Source organism: Medicago sativa, chromosome 8 (assembly GCF_051527215.1).
Source record: "Medicago sativa cultivar Bolivia chromosome 8, Bolivia_mono, whole genome shotgun sequence".
NCBI lineage: Eukaryota > Viridiplantae > Streptophyta > Magnoliopsida > Fabales > Fabaceae > Medicago > Medicago sativa.
The window spans coordinates 29595055-29615334 of NC_140756.1; the positions used below are offsets into that span (position 1 = coordinate 29595055).

Consider the following 20280-nt stretch of genomic DNA (forward strand, 5'->3'; position numbering starts at 1 on the left):
TGTGTTTGATGCGCACATGATAATAGACATGATACCATTATTTTATTATAATTAAATAAAAAATTACTCTCCTAATTAATTAAATATTTAAAAAATGGAATGTAATTAATTATAATAACAAGGCTTAAATGCACTTTTGACCCTCTATGTTTGACATGATAGCAATTTTGGCCCCCTATTAAAAAGAACCACTTTCCAGCCCTCTAACTTCACCCCCTTTTGCAATTTATAGACCCCCTCTGATTTTGACTCAGTCAAAGCTCAGGTGGCCATGAGGTGGACGCCACGCGGCATTTAAAGAATTAAAATTTAAAAAAAAAACTAACTATTTACATAATTAAATAAATAAAAAAGGAAATAAAAAAATGCAAAAACTCCCAAGAAAAGTCATATCATCCTTTTCAATTTGCATGCATGTAACTCAATTTAAAAATAAAATAAAAATGAAATTGGATTTGAATTGTAACGTGACTCCTCTCAACACAACACATGAACAACCCAGCAACACATGAAGTTCATCCCTTTTGTGAAAACCAGTAACACGTGAAGTTCAAATCCTCTCATGTTCCCTTCTCTATTTTTTCTCCAAATATGATGTTGTACGGTCCTAAGAAGAGTGGGATTTTCACGCGTTACCTCCATCATTTTTTCTCCAGATTTGATGCAAAGGTGACTTTGAAGGAGGGTGGGTTTAAGGTGTGTACGGTCCTAAGAACTTTTTGTTTGGTTTTTCAAATTCAAATGGCTTTGATTTGATTGCGTGTGGTTTTGAGAATAAGAGGATTGAAGAAGAGGATTCAAATGGGTTTGATTTGATCCAGTTTGGGTTTGATTTGATTCAGTGTGGGTTGATTTTTCGAATTGAAATGATGATGATGATGATGATATTGTTGTGTTGTGTTTTCGGTTGTGTTTGATGATGAAGAAGAAAATTATTGAATATCTTCTGGGTTGGTGACAAAGGGAAAGAGGGAGGAGCGTTTGGGGTTCCGTTTGGTTTCAGAGGGATTTTTTTTTTCATTTTTAGTTATTTTAATTTAGAAAATAATGTGCTGACATTTTTTTTATTTTTAATTAATTAATTACACAGGTGTCATCTGACTCATCTAAGTGAAGTGCCACATATGCATTGACCAAGTCAAAATCAAGGGGGCCTATGAGTTGCAAAATGGGGTAAACTTAGGGGGTTGAAAAGTGATTTTTTTTAATAGGGGTCCAAAATTGCTACCATGACAAACATAAGGGGTCAAAAGTGCATTTAAGCCTAATAACAATCCCACTTGGGTGGCCTGGTGGTATTGGCTTAGGATCTGGGAGTCTGCTCCTCCTTGAGGTCTCAGGTTCGATTATCTCCAGTGCCAATTTGGATGATCTAATTTAGCTTCTTCAAAAAAATAATAACAATTATAATAACAAGGGTTAAATATGTTTTTGGTCCTTATAAAATTGCGACCTTCTAATTTAGTCCTTACTTAATTTTAATAGCTTTTTTAATCCCTACAAAAAAAAAATTACTTATAATTTTAGTCCCTGCTAAAGTAAATTTTGTTTAATTATCCTTAAACTCTTAAATTTTTTAACGATTCTTTTTATACAAGTTTAGAACACTATGAAAGGTTCATTTACTAAAATCTATAATTTTTTAAAACGACAAAAGTTAAAGATATAAGTAACAAAAATATGGACGTAGAAATCAAATTTTTGCGATATTTTTTTCGGAGGACCTTTTAATAACGTTCTTAACAAGCCTGTAAAAAATTGTTTAAAAACTTAAGAGTTTAAGCATAAATTAAACAAATTTGGATTGAGTAAGGACTAATATTGAGTGCAGAAATTTTTTGTAGGGACTAAAAATGCTATTAAAATTAAGTAAGGACTAAACTTACAAGGTCACAATTTTGTAGGGACCAAAAACATAATTAACCCTAATAACAATAACAAGGGAAAAATTGCATTGACCTCCCTCGAGGTATGTAGAAATGACACTCAAATCCCCTCTATTTTTAAACATGACATTGACCACCCTTGTGTTTAACGGTGTTAACACTCTGTTTACATAAAGAAGAAACTGAGCGTATTTTTGCTAATAAGAAACTGGGTTTTTGTGATTATGTGTATGTATGACCACAAACGCATTAGCTTTTTGTTGACATAAGAATTTGCACAAGGATTATAATCTTTATCGTGGTCATGAGTATTGTTACTTGGTGAATGTCATTGTTCAATACAAAAAATAACAATGAAAAAGACTTAAATATATACATTGAAATTTTCAATAATTAAACCCTTTTTACTTAATGAATCATATCAAGCAGTGTTCCCAAAAATGAGTTTTTTTTTTAAACAATGTACCCCAAGAATCGCTAAGGTTGTGTCTCATACTACCATGTGCTTCATCTCAATAGCAACCATGTCGGCACCGAAGTTTAAATTTGATGATGGTGGAGGAGAAAAATAAATAGACGAAGCGATAATAAAAAGGGGAGGGAGGGAGGGAGATCTGAGAAGGGGAAATCGTCTTCAACCATGGAAAATTGGAGATGAGAGAAAAAGTCTTAGTTTTAACGGAATCATAGACAGTGTTAAATCTAATGGGAGGCTGCATCTATTTTTATAAACTTTCAGGGAGGTTATTGTCTATTATAAAACTAGAAGGGGTGTATCTGTTGTTTAAGTAAACCTCAGGGGAGGTCAGGGCAATTTACTATAATAACAAATACATGATATCATTATTTTAAAAATGACAACATTTTAAAAATGGCAGAATATCATGTTAATAAATAAGGTTAGGTGTGTGTTCAAGGTTCCACATGTCAGGGGATCTACTTGGAATGTTTCTCTTTAGACCCCCTAATATCTCTAAGACCCCTTAAATACACATTATTTCGGAAGTTATCTCTTGGACATGTTTTTGAGAGAAAAAGTACATCTGATAGATAACTAACAGAGGCGCATGCGTTAAACATCCATCCCAACTTGGCTGCAACAACCACTTGAGTGAAGATAGCAACGACCAATAGGGTAAAGAAGCTCAGAATCACTATAAATAAGGGGCTTACCCTCCGATGTATGATTATTTTTACTTTACATCTCACTTAAACACTTTCCACACCCTTACTTACTTTGGCATCCCTAGTTGCAGAAGGAGGGTACAACCAGAGATGTGGAGATTGCAACACCGGACATGGAGACTACATCACCAATCCTAGTGATCAACCTGGTGTTTCATACCAGAAAATTGGTGCCAACTGTGGAGTCTGATAAAACTTACACAGGTCTCAAAGATCTTATAAGCACGGTGTTCTTGGATGAAATACTACTCTGGATCATGGAGAAGTGAATCTTTAGAACCAACCAGGGCTGGCCCTAGGCATAGGCCGGGAGTGCGACGGCCTAGGGACCATGCCGTTAGGGGGCCCTAAATTTTTTTTTATAAAGAGGGGTGTATATAGAAATGTTTGGTTTATTGGGGCCTTTTGGAGAGATTTGCTATATATACCTGCCTATAACACAAAGATTTCTATATACACCCTCCCTATAAAAAAATTTAGTTTTTCTTAATAATATGCCAAAAAAATTATTATGGGAGAAATTGGTGATATTATTTTGGGTCCTTTGTTCCTAACAATATGTCTCACTAATATTAAAAATAATGGTGATGTTTATTATCCAAGAAATTGGGATAATTTTCATAACAAAACAAATTATATTTTAGTTGAAAATGAGCCCACGAAATTAATCTTAATCTTGTCTTTCTAAAGTTCCAAAAAAATAAATATTATATCAATATTGTAATGTCAACTTTCTTGAATTGATTTTCTTAAAAAAAAAAAATTTCCTGAATTAATTGAAAGGATAGCAAAATTGAATATGAAATTGCAAGATCATGAAACCGATGTGAGACGCATTCTTGATTATTTCGTAGGTGCTATTGTTCATTTCTACGGTATTTTATTTTGTTTTGGTGTCTATAAACTATTTGATTAATTTTCATATATTGCCTAAAAAAATTTATTTGGTAGTGAAAAGAGGAAAAATAAAATAAAATAAAATGAAAAGTTAATAAAATCATAACAATGAGCTAAAAAAAATTATGACGTATTATATACGGAGCCCTTTTCTCGTATTATGCCTAAGGCCCGAAAAACTCTAGGAACGGCCCTGGAACCAACTTCCATAACGAAGGTTTTAGACGCCAAAATTATCACTGACCAATCTAAGAACACTTGGATGAGATGAATGCAAAAATCTTAAACCTCAAAAGAAAGTTAACTTATGATATTATTCAATTTTGATAACTTTGTGGTGTGTCCTAAAAAAATATTTTTGGATATATTAAAGTCGGATAAAAATTACCTAGCAAATTAAGGTTTGAATCTTAGCTAGAAAAGGTCAAGGCCGTTCCTAGAGTTTTAGGGGCCTTAGGCATAAAATGAGATAAGGGCCCCTTACATAATAAATCATAAACTTTGTTAGTTTATTGTTGTGATTTATCAACTCTTCATTTCATTTATTTTCTTCCGCTTTCCACTACCAAATAAATGTTTTTTTAGGAAACATCTAAAAATAAATCAAATACTCCATCGACACCAAAACAAAATAAAATATCGTAGAAGTATAGAACAATAATACATGCGAAGTAGACTGAAATTTTAGCACCTAAAAATAATAACACCAAAAAAGTAAAAGTATATCAACACGTAATTAACTAAATTTTAAACTTTTTGGATGCAAAATTTTCTAAAGTTAAACTCTTAACAACAATAATACATGATACAAAATTAGTGTTAGACTTTTAGAGGAATAATAGATACAAGAACTCCTTTGTATACTAGAAGTACAACATTCCTCTTTTTATATTTCTAACAAGTTCATTATAATGATACATGAATGTGTCTCATATGATCTTGCATAATCAAATTCAAGTATGCAATCCTTTCAATCAATTCAAGAAAGTTGACATTACTATATTAATGTAATTTATTTTTTGGAACGTTTGAAAGATAAGATTAAGATTAATTTCTCTAGGATGTCATTTTTTTACGCTAAACCAGGAGAAAGGACAGACATCAATGGAAAGCATTGACATCCCAACTAGGTTGGTATCCTGATGAACCCCCCATCCTCTACCGCCAAACTCAAAATATTATTAAAAAAAAAGAGGAAAAGTTACAAGAAGGGGGACTAGACAAAAACCCTAAAAAAAAAAAAGGAAACGAAAGAAAACAGCCCCTAGAGAAACCTATAATGAGGCATACCACAACGGTCTGAATAAAAATCCGCCTGCAAGTCAGGAGGTACAAACGACCACCACACCGCCCCACGAGTCGAGTGACCCATATTAGCCAACTTATCAGCACAACAATTACCTCTATCATTAGTACAAAATTTCGTGACTCCAATCATGCTAATACTAACAGGGACATGCACAAAATTGACCATTGGTTCAGCCAAAAAAGCCTTATGAGACAAAAAAAAAATCTAAGGCAATTTTTGTGTCCGAGTTACCGAAGCCGCGAACATTCCAATACAAAACAATCATTGATAAGTTAGAGAGGTATGACCCCTAGAATGGGTTTTGTATGGTTACCAACATTAGTTTTCTTCAGATGCTGCTTCTGTTTCTCTAGTAGGTCCTTCAACTAAAATATTTTTTTAACAAGGTACTTCAACTAAAATATAATTTGTTTTATTATGAAAATCATCCCAATTTATCGGATAATAAATATCTCCAGTATTTTTAGTATTAGCGAAGCACATTATTAGGAACAAAGGGCCAAAAAAAAATCTCCAATTTATTCCATAATAATTTTTTTGGCACATTATTAAGTACAACCAAATTTCTTCAAATTTTTTTGACAATAAAATAAAGAAATCTTTGTGCTATACAGGGTAAATATAGCAAATCGCGTCAAAAGGGCTAAAAACATAAACAGAATTCAGCCCAGCCCTACATCTTGTCAATGTTTAGAGCCTTTATGTGAACTTTGCTATATATACCCAAAAAGAAAAGGGTATTACTTTTCCCACCCTATTGACTTCTCGCGCGCCCTGTAAAATTTCCAAAAATGCCCCTTTGCATTCCGGATTACGTAATCCGGATTGCATTAGCACCATGAAAAAAAGGGTCTAAATGATGGAATTTTAGATTTTGAGGGCGGAGTTCATTAAGAAGGGACTTTTTGTCCAATAACATTTCTGTTAGACAAAAATGTCCTACAATTCAATAAAATATGAACACTTTCATTATGTAATGTAACCACTATGATACCAAATATGTACTAAGAATTAAGAATTAGAAATGTACCCAAGTAATATGAACATTTCTCTATTTTTGTATATTGTCTCACTTTCATTGCCTTCTTCAAGTCCCTTGCACCAATCACAATTCTTACTCCTCTCTTTGCTAACACTCTAGCTTATTCAGCTCCAATACCAGAAGTACCACCTTCCAAGCCAAAAATCAACAATAATAACAACTTCATTATTGCTATCCATGTTACAAACATGTTCAGAATTGGTGCTGGTGCATTCTGGATTACGTAATCCGGATTGCATTAGTGCATTCCGGATTACGTAGTCCGGATTGCATTAGCACCATGAAAAAAAAAAGGGTGTTTAGGGGGTTTCCGGAATATGTAATCCGGAAACATCATGTAACGCGCCCTATTTTTGAAATTTCTGGATTACAAAATCCGGAAAAATCCGTAACTCCATTTTTCACCCTTTAACAAAGGAAAACACCATTCCGGATTATGAAATCCGGAAACCTCAAGGGCATTTTTGGAAAAAACACAGGGCGCACGAGAATCTTATAGGGTGGGAAAAGTAATACCCAAAAGAAAATATTTCCATATACACTCCATCCATAAAAAAAATAGAGGTTCTCACATTTATTGTCCGATACTAGTGTGGACAGCGATGCTATCATCTTTTCCTTACTCATTCTTCAATAATTGTGTCAAAGTAGACTGGTGTTTTCCTTTTTTAAAAAAAAGAAGTGTTGAATAAAGTTACTCTTGTGGAACATTTTGTAGTGGAAAATAAAGATAACGTAGGTTTGATTAGATTGTGTGGAACATGAAATCTGATGAGACCCAATTAATTACTTTGTTTGCAAATTTTCTTTACAAAGTTGGAGTTCAATGATATATAATATATCTTCCTTCTGGAACTGAAACAACCCTCTTTGCACATCCATCATGATTAACTATAAACAAGAAAAACAAGTCTTGTTTATCATATACTTATCAATATCATGGTTGTGGTGTACTACTGCTAATACTAGTATTCATGTTAAAGCACAACTTGATAGTTTGAAGCCTGGTGATACAATGAATACCTCATTTGCTCTATACTCTAAACAAGGCAAGTATTATCTTACTTTTGCTGATTTTATTGGTTCTAACAAAGACAGATACTTGAGTATAATTAGTAGTGCTCTTGGTGAAGATAATCTAGTGTGGATGTATGAGAGAAATCATCCAATTAACTCAGATTCAGCAGTTCTATCACTAGACCAATTTGGTGTGCTCAAAATAGAATCTCAATATAGGAAATCACCAATCATCATTTTCTCCTCACCTCAACCCATAAACAACACTATGGCCACTATGCTAGACACAGGTAACTTTGTGCTTCAACAACTTCATCCAAATGGGACCAAGAGTCATGTACTTTGGCAGAGTTTTGATTATCCCACAAACACTTTGTTCCCAACGATGAAGTTAGGTGTTAATCGAAAAACAGGACGTAACTGGTCCCTAGTTTCGGCCTTTACTAGTTCAGTCGCGAGTTCAGGTGAATTTAGTCTTGAATGGGATCCGATAGAAGTCAAATTGAATATTAAGAAACACGGCAAAGTGTATTGGAAAAGCGGAAAACTTGGAAGGAACGGATTATTCGAGAACATTCCAGAGGACATCCAACGTGCGTATCGATACACGATTGTCTCTAACAAGGATGAAGACTCCTTCACTTTCGAAATGAAAGACGAGAGTTATATAAAGTTTCCGGGATGGAAACTATTCTCAACAGGGCGGTTGACGACTAATGAAGGAGATATTGGAAATGCAGATATGTGTTATGGATATAATAGTGATAGTGGATGCCAAAAATGGGAGGAAATACCAATTTGTAGGGATCAAGGTGAAGTGTTTCAGAAAAAGAGTGGTAGTCCCAATTTGAACAATGCTACCTTTCAAGAAAATGTGATGTATAGTTACAGTGATTGTAAGGCAAGTTGTTGGAGAAACTGTAATTGCAGTGGGTTCAGAAAATTTTATGATAATGGTACTGGATGTATATTCTATTCATGGAATTCAACCAAAGATGTTAATGTTGGGGGCGATGGTAACTATCATGTCTTGGTAAAGCCAATAAAGCTAACACCCCATGGTAAGTCTAATAGTATATGTAACCGTTAATATGTTTTTATCCTTATAAATGTTTTAAATTTTATTTTTAATCACATGAAAAATTTTCAATAAGTTTTGGTCCCACAAATAGTTTTTGTCAAGATTTTTGGTCTCTTCTTTTAAGTAAATTCATGTATATCTTTAAAAATTATAAATTATAAAGGTAATTGTTAAGGGTTATGCTAGAAATCACTCATGAAGGTGTCTTTTAGCAAACCACACATCAAGGTGTGATTTCCACTTTTTAGTTATAATTTTGCTAAAAGACACCTTCATAAAAATTAGTTGGCGTCTTTTAGCAAATGCTCATAGAATAACTTGCTAAAAGACGCTTTCATAAAATGTGTCTTCTAGCAAAACCCAATTGTTAATATTCAAATTTATTTTTTAAATAGTCAATGCAGGTAAAAAAAGGTGGATATGGATAAGTGCAGTAATAGCAGCTGCTTTACTCATAATATGCCCATTCATTCTTTTCCTAGCAATAAAGAAACAAAAAAACATGCTTAAAGGTACTTGACTACATACATAATACTCTCCGTAAATACATACTTATGTGCCAGCAACACTCTCTCTAATACTTTCTTTTCAATAATCACTCTTTTATTAAGTGAAAGACACATGGATCACACCACTTTATACGAGTATATATATTGTCAAAATGGTGAGACTAATATTTACCCATTAAAAAAGTGAGTGTTGGATAGAGTGAGTGTTAATGTTGTTAGCACTTGTCTACTTTTTCAATCCTATCGATTTCTTTTATCTCTTAATCTTTGTTTTTTTTTACTATGCAGGGAAGAAAAGAAAAAGAAAGGAGAGTGAGATGCAAGATTTGGCAGCATCTAATGAATCTTATGGTACCAAAGATTTTGAAGACGACTTCAAGGGACATGATATAAAAGTTTTTACCTATACATCAATTTTAGAAGCAACTATGGACTTTTCCCTTGAAAACAAGTTAGGGCAGGGAGGCTATGGACCCGTATATAAGGTGACTTTAAACTATTGTCATTATACATTAATAATAATGTTTGTTTAAAATCAAGTACTTTGATTTACTATTACTATCATTTATCCACATATTATTTGCATAATTGATGATTTTTATTTTACAACTTCAGGGAATCTTCGCAACAGGGCAAGAAGTCGCTGTAAAAAGACTTTCGAAAACTTCTAGACAAGGAATTGTGGAATTCAAAAATGAATTAGTATTGATATGTGAACTTCAGCACACAAATCTTGTACAACTACTTGGTTGTTGTATTCATCAAGAAGAAAGGATTCTAGTTTATGAATATATGCCAAACAAAAGCTTGGATTTCTATCTTTTTGGTGAGAACAATTACATAAAAAATTAGAGTTTGGTATAATCATTGTGGATGGTTCACTAAAATAACGTGTTATTCTAACTTGTAAATAATCAAGTAAATATCTTGTTTTACATTACTAATTAGTTAATAGAAAACTAAAATAGCATTTTGATTTTCTACTTTTGAGTAATAAACATTTTAACATTAATTATTATGTTTTCATTGAGAAGATTGTTCAAGAAGGAAGTTACTAGATTGGAAGAAGCGCTTCAACATAATAGAAGGAATTTCTCAAGGACTACTCTATCTTCATAAGTACTCAAGACTCAAAATCATTCATAGAGACTTGAAAGCAAGCAATATACTTCTTGATGAGAATATGAACCCAAAAATTTCTGATTTCGGTATGGCAAGAATGTTCACACAGCAAGAATCAACGGTTAACACCGACAGGATTGTTGGGACATAGTAAGTTTTCCAAACTTTCTTTGTTCCTACTTTTTTTATCGATGATTACATAAGAAATTGAGATTATTAACTAAATTTTGGTGCAGTGGATACATGTCTCCAGAATATGCCATGGAAGGAATTTGTTCAACAAAGTCTGATGTTTATAGCTTTGGAGTGTTGCTTCTTGAAATTATTTGTGGCAGAAGAAACAATAGTTTCTATGACGTTGATCGCCCACTAAATCTAATAGGACATGTGTGTCAAATTCCTCTCATTGAGTTTTTTATTTTATTTTTAATATTATTCCTTGTTTCTAATTTGATCAAATTATTAATAGGCATGGGAGCTATGGAATGATGGTGGGTATCTAAAGCTAATGGATCAAACATTAAATGATACATTTGTTCCTGAGGAAGTGCAAAGATGCATTCATGTTGGTCTCTTATGTGTAGAACAATATGCAAATGATCGACCTACAATGTCCGATGTTATATCAATGTTAACAAGCAAATATGTACCCACAACCTTACCAAGAAGACCAGCATTCTATGTTAGAAGAGAGATCTTTGAAGAGGAAACAACTTCTAAAGTGTTTGAAGGGGAAACAACTTCTAAAGTGTTGGACACTGACACCTATTCTACGAGAGCAATTTCTATCTCATGTGAAGTAGAAGGGAAAATATAACAAAGTAATCAATATATACTAGTCATACGCTCATTTGACACAGATCTTGTTATTTGAGGTGTCAAAACATGCAGGCTAGAATGCAAGTAAAAAATGGCTTGAATATGGTTTTTGTTTATGAAATATACTCATTTTCTTTGTATGAAATGAATTTTTTGTAGTCCATCACTTACCATTTTTAAATTTTTTACTAGCATTAATTGCGCAACATTCAATATATCCAAGTCTAATATCTAATGAATTTAGCGGTAAAACTCACACACATTAAAGGCTAAGAAGTGAAAATAATGAGTTTGAGCTTCTTCTTTTTTTGTGATAAAAGTATGGAAAATGCTAGCAAGTGTCCAAAGGACACTAGTTAGTATGGGATATATAATAACCACTAGTGATTCATCTCGCACAAGACGTGCAAAGAGAATCACCAAAAATAATATACAATGTCAAGTCACTGGTGCATCAACAACACACACCGCAATAAAGAAAACGAAATAACAAGATTACAGCGTAACACCCATACAAGACAAATGGTGCATCCACCAGTCATGATAACTAAAAAAAAAAAGTGAGCATATTAGTCTTTAGCCACTAGAAAGATAGCAGTTTAACACATTCTGTTATGCTTTGAGGATCTGCAACCTTCTGATGAAAAACTCGGTTATTCTGTCCCTTCCAAATAACCCAGACATAAGCCAACCAGATTATCCGTAGGAACGAATGAGAACAACGCGGTAACCCAGCCAAGTGGCCGAACTGAAATAGATGATCACGACTCCCAAAAGGAGCGACAAAATCTAAGTCAAGCCATTGCAAGACCAAGAACCACACACTGCCAAAGATGTCGCAGCTAAAGAGAAGGTGGTATGCGGTCTCCACATAGCCGCATCCTCCCACACACACATTATCATCATTGTGGAGGATTTGTCGCCGAACTAAGTTGTCTTTGGTTGGAAGCCGATTGCGAAGAAGTCTCCAAGCAAATAGTGATACCTTTAACGGAACTTGCTTATGCCACATATCATCAAACAAACTCCGTTCAGGAGATGGATCTACCGTGGTAAGAAAATGGAAAGTTCCCTTAGCAAAGTATCCATTAATAGGATCAAGAAGCCACCTGTCAAGAATATGATCCTACAAAACAATATAATGCAGCATAACAGTACATTCCGTAACACTCCCCCTCCCAAGCTAGAAGGCGCCTCCTACACACCCATGCGTCACCCCTATCCTCCCACCCTCTCCTCGCCATCTCATCCACCGTCGCCCACCTATCATCCGCCAAATCAAATAAAAAATAAAATTTATACTCCCTTCCCTTATGAGATACTTGAATTACAACTCCCTCCCTTAATAATTAAATATGCACTACACGTTAATCTAAATAAATATTTTTATGATATAAACTAATTTTGAACCACCATTTAAGAAAATTAAGTTCATTTCTTTATAATTTAAATATCGACGATAATTAAAATTAAATATTTTATTATTATTTTATGATCTGGAGTATAAAATTTACTTTTAAATAATCATACTTTATCGACTTTAGTAATTTTTCACATATTTTAATTTTATTTTGTGTTGTTTCATATCTTATAATAGTATTAAAACTATATGTTAATGAAATTGTGAATAAATTATAGCGAAAAATATGTATTCAAATTTTGGTTGTATTAAAATGGACCCGCAATACTATTTATTTCGAAGTGTGTTAAATTATTATTTTTTGCTAGATTATTATAAATAAAAAACTATTAAAGGAGTAAAGTGTAAATTTTAACACAAGAGTGGAGGGGAATGTAATTCAAGCTTCTCACAAGGGAGGGAGTGAATTGTTTTCTAATATGTTTTGAATAAGAGGAGAGAAAATTGTATATTTTAACATAAGAGGGAGGAGAGTGTAATTCAAACAGTTTTAAAGGAAGAGACGTATAATTTACTCTTTTTATTATTGAACGGAATAATTGTCCCTCTTTTGACATTAAGTTTTATCATACTCCCCTCACTAGTGTAAAAATAGCGAGGGGAGTAAAAATATGCATGCACTAGTGTAAAAAAAACAAAAAAAAAACTAGTGTTTGTGTTTGAATTATGACCAATAATTAATATAATAAATATAATAAAATTCTTATTTTTTTTAATAACACCAACATTGTATCATGATTTTGTCTAAGAGTATAATTAGAAGTGAAAAAACCAACCTAAAACTATGCATTATCTTCGTATAATAGTTGTATTTAAATAAAACTAAATTACGGGTTATTAACTTTTTTTTTGAAAAAAGAATTGTTTTTGATAAATAGATAATTTATTATTAATAAAACGAACTATATCCACCTTTCTATGGGTGAGTACTGAGTAGAGTCCTTCTACGTTGATGATTCAATAATTTTGGGAAGTAAAAAAATTAACCTTAGAGTCCTTCTACGTTGATGATTCAATAATTTTGGGAAGTAAAAAAATTAACCTATAGAATTTTCGAATAAACAAAATATGCTTTCTTTGGAAGTGCCTATATGCTACAAGAAATCTTTAGGCCTGTCATATTCAAACACCAATCCTTGTATTTATTAATTACCATTAAACTTGCATGATTCCAACATGTGGCCTTCTGAAGAATTGTAAAATGACGTTTCTCTTGTTTGGTTAGTTCTGCATTGACACCTTCCTTGTTTGGCTTATTATTTTAGTACAAGGTCATGGTCACATAGGACGATTGATTCGAGGATTTCTTTCCTTGGTGAAAAATACCAAAACAAATCTTAATTACATTTATGAAAATCAAAATACATGCTTCACACTTTAAACCTCTTGATCTGAGAATCATGTCAATCAATTTGGTCATTTTGAATGTCTAAACAAAATTAATATTATCGACAGTCCAATTTTGATTTAAATCACATGAGTTTCAACCATGTAAAACCACAAATTTGATGTCGGCGAATTCAAGATTCTTGAACTACAAAGAATTTAATTCAGAATGTCTTAAGTTCGCATAAAATGAACCATAGACTTCTGAAATTTGACAGAGCACGAAATCCATAATATTAATCTAACAATTAACATTGCTACACACATGGAGACATCTGTATATTTTTGAGCTTGTTCATCATGTATTATTGATAATGTTTGAAACTTCACATAAAGTATTCAAGTCAAAATGAACCATCAAACATACCAGACAACCATATAATAAAATAGTACTTTAAGTTCTCATAATGCAAGAAAATCTAAAACCACATTCAACAAGATAAACCAAAACATCACAACTTTAAGTCTTGATTAAACTATTAAGCACAAGCTCCATCAAGAGAAGGGGAAAACTCATTCTTCTTTCCCCAAGAGAGTGAGAAGAAACTTCTTGTAATCCCCTGAAGTTTCCTTGGCCACAACATGCTCAAGAAGAACACTGTTTCTTTTGTAGTAAACATCTGAGATGACTTTTAGGTCATGCTGAGCTCTGCTCACAATCACACGGGTGAGCGCATCCTCATCGGTTCCAACCTTCTTGATTGCATCTCGCACCACCTACGATATGATCAGAAAATGTAAATTTACAATCAATGTAGTAACAATATTTTGTTTATTTTCTCTTCTAAAACATATGAATATTGCGATGTGTGGACATGGTAAAACATTTTATAACGACAGTGTATCAAAATTAAACTCTAGCACAACATTTTATGAATGGTTCCGATTTGTTTTCAATGTACAACTTTTACCTTAACAATGTATCAAAATTAAATTCATTGCAAAAAATAAAGTGAGAGATCTACCTTTTCATAGTACTTGACATGATCATTGAAGCAACGAATGGTGGTATACAATGCCTTTTGAAATTCATCAGATCCTTCATCCAACAGCTTCTGTAAAGATTAAACGGACACAAATTTAAATAACGAATTATAATATCATAATTTTTTTAATATCATAATCTTTTTATTATATACCTTAGTGATGGAAGTACCATGAGTCTCTCTGTAGCGGTTGAATGTCGCAATCAGCTGGGTTTTGCTCCTTGTAGTCAAGATCCTTATAGCTTCTTCATGGCTTCCTTTCTTCTCTTTCACCGACTCATGAAGAATTCCAGCTTCAGTTTGTGCCAATTTTGGATTGATCTCATCACCAACATACCTAAATGCAGTCACTAGCCCCACCAAAAGCTGCTCAAAAAATCAACCACAAAATCAAGAAACCATGATTTCAAGAAATATCACATTATGTTAAATTCCTAATTTTCATATATGTAATTAAAATCAATCTTTTGTCCGCGATTTTAAACCCACGATCTAATATTGCATATTGTTAGAAGAGTTAATGGAAAAAGGACTTGCCTGGCGAAGATGGCCGGAGGTATGGGCAGCCAAATCTTCCTCCAAGGAGTGCTTGTAGCGTTTGACGTAGGCTCGTCTCACATTCAAGAGCTCTTCGGGGGTGAGAACAGAAGAAATTTCCACAATGACATTGTAGTTTTTGCCACTCTTGATAGCAACATTTGCCAAAACAGCATCACGCTCCGCAGGTTCAAGTATCCAACGGTACACAGCTTTCTGTTTCGAAATTCATCAATACACAAAGTGAGTTTCAAAAACATGTCTAATAGAACATCGACAGTATGGTACTAAATCAATATGGTACCTCAAAGTCTCCTTTGATCTCAGATTCCAATCGTTTGATAAGATCCTCATTATAAATGCCTTCATAAGCTTTTCTGATTTGCTGTATCTGATTAGAGTTTCTATGACCCAGTATTGTTATCACAGTTTTCTCATCAGTACCCCATCCTACAAAAATGAATCATCCATCAATTTTAATACAACATAATGTTACAGATTCATCAATAATTTTAACAAATTTAACAGATTGCAAAGAAGTACTTGAGATTAGACTGAAATTAAAATGGCTAATGAAATTTGCAAATTTGTCACATATTTTGATGACAGATATAATCTATAGGACTATGGCATGGTCTATAAACAAGAAAAAAGGGGTTGATAACACCTTCGAAAGCCTTTCTTAGAGCTTCAGCATCTTCATTGGGAGAATGGTTGCTGGGAGCAATAAGGGTAGCCATAGTTGAATATGTATTGTCTATAGTGCTAAGTAAGATGATGTGATGAAGAAATCTAAGTCTATGGCTCTTCTATTTATAATACTATGAAAACAAAAATGAATACATCCTATCCTCCGGTCACTATTATATGTAAAAATCTATATAGATTCATTCCATTAATGATGTATATGACCTTTATTATAGACTACATACATAATTTAATTAATGATCTAAAATGTTAATTTTTGTTTTATGATATTGACCGGAGGATGTATTTGTCCTGTAGGGACATCCGATAAAATTAAAACGGTATAGAGAAATAAATGTATCTTAGGAAAGTGATTTTTTTGTTTTTGTCGACGATGAGTTATTTTTTGGTCGGCGATGAGTCATTGGGACAAGACTCAAATCATGTAGACCAAAAAGGTACGTTGACCCATAAGAGACATTCGATAAAATTAGAACCAAAGACGTAAACATATTTGAACGGTTAGACGTTTTATGGTTAACGATGAGTCATCAAAACAGGAACTCAACGAACTCAGATCATGTAGACAAAAAATACATGTTGTCTCTTAACTCTCTTTAAACGGTGAAATATTCTCCATTACGACGAATCATCGGAATTGAAACCTGGATTCAACTCACATAAACTTTACTCGCCGTAGAATTGTGCAGTTGTTTTGAGAAAGTGATAAAGATTGAACATTCCATATATGCTCTAATTTAATTTTTCTTTTATCACCATGGTCAAATTCATGCATTGGAAATCTCATTTGAGGCATATATTTGGACAAAAATTATAACTTTGATTCTTTTTCCTTTCATGTTGAACAAAATGGATTCGATTCCTAAGGCAATTTTGGCAGTACTTTAAAGAGACCAATCTGTAAACAGCAAATAGTTAATTCATTGATATTAGTGATATCACTGCCACGTACTATCAAAGTGATCAAGACGGTGAATCATATATAAATGGTATTCTTCCATTTATAATATGATCAAATTATAATACCATATATAATCGTTTGCAACTTTTTCCTTCTTTGTAACACTAACTATAGAGATGTGGATTGGTAAAATTAGAGAGTTTATTATGTCATAAATAAATAATTGTGTTTAGTACGAACGAGTGAAAATAAAAAAAATGATGTTTTGGTGCCTAATTGTGGGTTAGGTACATTATTAATAAAATGTGATCTAAGCTCTAACTCCATAATAGTATCATGCATGAGTCATGACTATCCTTTTGAGTAAAAAAGAAAAGAAAAGAAAGGAAATTGATGATGTTTTGTCTTTTCATGTTTTGTGTTTTCATTTTTCCTTCAACTAACAAAGTGAGAAAAGATAGATCCAATATTTTTTTGGGTTAATTATGTTTCTAGTCCCTATAAAATAGCGACCTTGTAAGTTTAGTCCCTACTTAATTTTAATAGCATTTTTAGTCTCTATAAAAAAAATTTACTTATAATTTTAGTCCCTGCTAAAACAAAGTTTGATTAATTATCCTTAAACTCTTAAATTTTTGAACGATTTTTTTGAGACAAGATTAGAACACTATGAAAGGTTCGTTTACTAAAATTTAGAATTTTCTGACATGAAATGAATTAAATATGAATTTTTTAAAACGACAAAAGTTAAAGATAAAAAGTAATAAAATCTGGATGTAGAAATCAAATTTTGCGATAATTTTTTGCGGACGAACTTTTAGTAATGTTCTAAACATGTCTGCAAAAAATTGTTCAAAAATTTAAGAGTTTAAGCATAAATTAAACAAATTTGAATTGAGTAGGGACTAATACTCAGTGCAGAAAAACAAAATTAGGGACTAAAAATGCTATTAAAATTAAGTAGGGACTAAACTTACAAGGTCGCTATTTTATAGGGACTAGAAACATAATTAACCCTATTTTTTTCACTATTTCCTTTTACGAATTTTTTAAACAAATCTAGCATTTTTGACAATTTTGAAAATGCCCGTTTACATATTTTCTCGATCATAATTTTTTATTGCAAGAGTCTTTCGTCTCCTTGTTAATAATATAACATAAATGTACGAAAATAAAATCTAAAAAAGTTATTGGCAACTAAACAGGGCCTTAATTTTTAGTTTCGCCCACACAAAGTAGCAAGAACAACGACAACAACCAAATCTTATTTAACTAAATGAATCGGTTACATGGTTCAACACCATAATACTTTATCATATACTTTCGTCCATACAAAAATGCTATAAAAAGTTGGGGAAATACTTCCATGACATAGTTTTGGTGCCATTGGTGCCATTGGGGAAATCCTGACCATTGATGTGTGTGGATGTGTGTGGGAATGTGTGTGTGATGTGTGTGTGTGGTGGAGATGCAAGCTATGGCACCAATGACACCAAAGCTATGGCACCAAAGTGCTACTCAAAAAGTTGAGGTACCTCACATAACACAAGTTGTGTACTTGTGCTATTAGTAAGAAAAGGAGGACAAATTTGTTACACTAACAAACCAAAGATAACTATCTCATGTTATTTTAATAGTTGATGTGTAAAGAAATAACTACCATTTTATATTTTTATGAATATGATGATGCAGCAAAGTATGTTAAATTTCCAGAAAGAAACAAACATATTAGGTCACATTCGTGATAGAGTAACTACATTTTTGTGGTTTCAGTATGCAAAAAATAATTATATATTTAAAAAATATCTTTGATGCAGCATAGTATGCTGGTTTTAGTTTGGACTTTGGTCTTTGGAGTACCTCAAGCCACATGTTAATTAGCCGTGTATAGAATGTCAGTGATTGTTCAACTACTCCTCTTATCCTTATTTTTTTTGACAGACTTGATCTTGAGATTGATCAAAGGCCATTTTGTTTGATATTTATTTTTTGTATTATAGATTTTGAAACTTTTTAATGCTCAATAATATCAAATCTTCCCTAGTATCGCTAATCAATAAAATGAAATCAATTTAATTACTTAATTATTCAAAGTTAGACAATAATTGGTACAAAAGAATAAGTTTTTTTTTGTCTTCCACCCTCTAGTATGAGAGGGAGGCATTGAGATATTGTTGAGGGTTGGGTGGAGTTTGTTAACCTAACCAATCACTTTGGCATTCAAAAAAAAAAAAAAAAAGAGAAATGATATTTGTACAACCATTTTATGATAAATTTTGAACAACTTTCTCTCTCATACTCACATGATCTTGTTATCCTCTCTCTTCTTTTTTCTCTCTCCATTGTTTTTAACCAATAAAAAGAAAGAAAAGCAAGATTGTCTCTAAAATTGTCAGTAAATGGATGTACCAATATCATTGCTAAAAAAAAAAAACCATACCCAATCACTTAGTTTGATAAACATAGAATAAAAATAAAATAAAGAAATCAAAACAAAATTTCTATACAATATTGTAATTAATCAGTAATAAAAAAAATTATTTATTTTTTGGTTCAAACAAAATTTCTTACTAGAATTTAAACTTAATCACAAGTTTCATTATTCAACAATCATAAAATAAAAATGTTTAATTATTCAACGTAAGGAAATGCAAGTTATAGACACAATCAAACAATAGAAATTAAGAACAATATGAACATATAATAATTAATTGGTTAATACCTTCGAAAGACTTGTGGAGAAGCTCAGCATCTTGAACAGAAGTAGTTGAATTTTGAACAACAAGTGTAGCCATTGTTGATCCCCTCTTTCTTTTGTAATTTCTTTTTTCTTCTTACTCTATAAGCCTTTCTTGTGATCATAAAAAAAAAAAAAAATGTGACGATGGATTGGATTAATACGTTAAAGAAAGGCTTGGGAATAAACGTTCATTCGCGACTATAATGTTTGAACTTCGGACGTTACGTACTTTTGATTTGATTTTGTATATTATTTATTATTGTTTATTAATTTTAATATTACTATTTTATACGTTATGGATCATTTGGTATCCTCTTTGGGTTTGAAATCATGGCAAAAACTCATGACCAGCTTCACATGTTATCTAGGGTTCATCACGTAAAAATAATGTGTGAAAAGCATGTATCATCTTGTATGTCATGAAGCTATTCTGTCCATAACAATCGCGTGAGGAATGCATTTGAAATTCATCGAAAAGTTGTGTTACAGAAAGGGCTCGTTACCTCTTTTTTAATGTCATTGTATAGGTGCTAACTCCAAGAAGTTAATTATCTATTACTTAGGGTAACCCAAAACTTAGCTTATAACGGATAACTTATAGCGGATATAAGCATTTTTTTTTTTTTTGAGGGATCGGATATAAGCTAGTATGTCTAAAAAAATCTTGTTTGATAATTGTCTTTTTATAACGAGCTTATAATTTATTTTACGAGCTTATAACTTTTTTTTCAGACG

At 32.3% G+C, this 20280-nt stretch overlaps 3 protein-coding genes across 5 annotated transcripts; 1 reads left to right on the forward strand and 2 right to left on the reverse strand.

Annotated features, from left to right (window-relative positions):
* The first annotated feature begins 7080 nt into the window (after positions 1-7080).
* On the forward strand, positions 7081-11012 carry LOC146898226 (G-type lectin S-receptor-like serine/threonine-protein kinase At1g67520). 3 transcript variants are annotated; one of them, XM_085739448.1, is made up of 7 exons: positions 7081-8397; positions 8813-8929; positions 9215-9411; positions 9542-9752; positions 9961-10198; positions 10285-10435; positions 10518-11012. In XM_085739448.1, exons 1-7 carry the CDS (start codon positions 7203-7205, stop codon positions 10863-10865), a joined length of 2457 nt encoding a protein of 818 aa, XP_085595574.1. In that variant the 5' UTR covers positions 7081-7202; the 3' UTR covers positions 10866-11012. The 3 variants fall into 3 exon arrangements, with proteins under 3 accessions (XP_085595574.1, XP_085595576.1, XP_085595575.1); XM_085739449.1 differs by having other exon boundaries at positions 7102-8397; positions 8822-8929; XM_085739450.1 differs by lacking the exon at positions 8813-8929 and having other exon boundaries at positions 7093-8397.
* A 438-nt stretch (positions 11013-11450) lies between these two features.
* LOC146898227 (uncharacterized) lies at positions 11451-12111 on the reverse strand. Its single transcript, XM_085736522.1, has 2 exons — positions 12073-12111; positions 11451-11993 (listed from the first exon to the last, which is right to left on the reverse strand). The coding sequence occupies exons 1-2, from the start codon at positions 12109-12111 to the stop codon at positions 11451-11453; spliced, it is 582 nt and encodes a 193-aa protein (XP_085592648.1).
* Positions 12112-13953: 1842 nt separating this feature from the next.
* On the reverse strand, positions 13954-15980 carry LOC146898228 (annexin-like protein RJ4). Its single transcript, XM_085739451.1, has 6 exons — positions 15864-15980; positions 15501-15646; positions 15197-15412; positions 14813-15025; positions 14639-14728; positions 13954-14390 (listed from the first exon to the last, which is right to left on the reverse strand). Exons 1-6 carry the CDS (start codon positions 15934-15936, stop codon positions 14187-14189), a joined length of 942 nt encoding a protein of 313 aa, XP_085595577.1. The 5' UTR covers positions 15937-15980; the 3' UTR covers positions 13954-14186.
* Positions 15981-20280: the final 4300 nt, after the last annotated feature.

Coding starts and splice junctions, on each gene's coding strand:
- LOC146898226 (XM_085739448.1), top strand. CDS start 7,203: ATGATTAACTATAAACAAGAAAAACAAGTCTTGTTTATCATATACTTA. Junction 8,930..9,214: donor ACAAAAAAACATGCTTAAAG/GTACTTGACTAC, acceptor TTTACTATGCAG/GGAAGAAAAGAAAAAGAAAG. Junction 10,199..10,284: donor GACAGGATTGTTGGGACATA/GTAAGTTTTCCA, acceptor ATTTTGGTGCAG/TGGATACATGTCTCCAGAAT.
- LOC146898227 (XM_085736522.1), bottom strand. CDS start 12,111: ATGGCGAGGAGAGGGTGGGAGGATAGGGGTGACGCATGG. Junction 11,994..12,072: donor AGGATAGGGGTGACGCATGG/GTGTGTAGGAGG, acceptor ATTGTTTTGTAG/GATCATATTCTTGACAGGTG.
- LOC146898228 (XM_085739451.1), bottom strand. CDS start 15,936: ATGGCTACCCTTATTGCTCCCAGCAACCATTCTCCCAATGAAGATGCT. Junction 15,413..15,500: donor AGATCAAAGGAGACTTTGAG/GTACCATATTGA, acceptor ATTTCGAAACAG/AAAGCTGTGTACCGTTGGAT. Junction 14,729..14,812: donor ATGGTACTTCCATCACTAAG/GTATATAATAAA, acceptor TAATCTTTACAG/AAGCTGTTGGATGAAGGATC.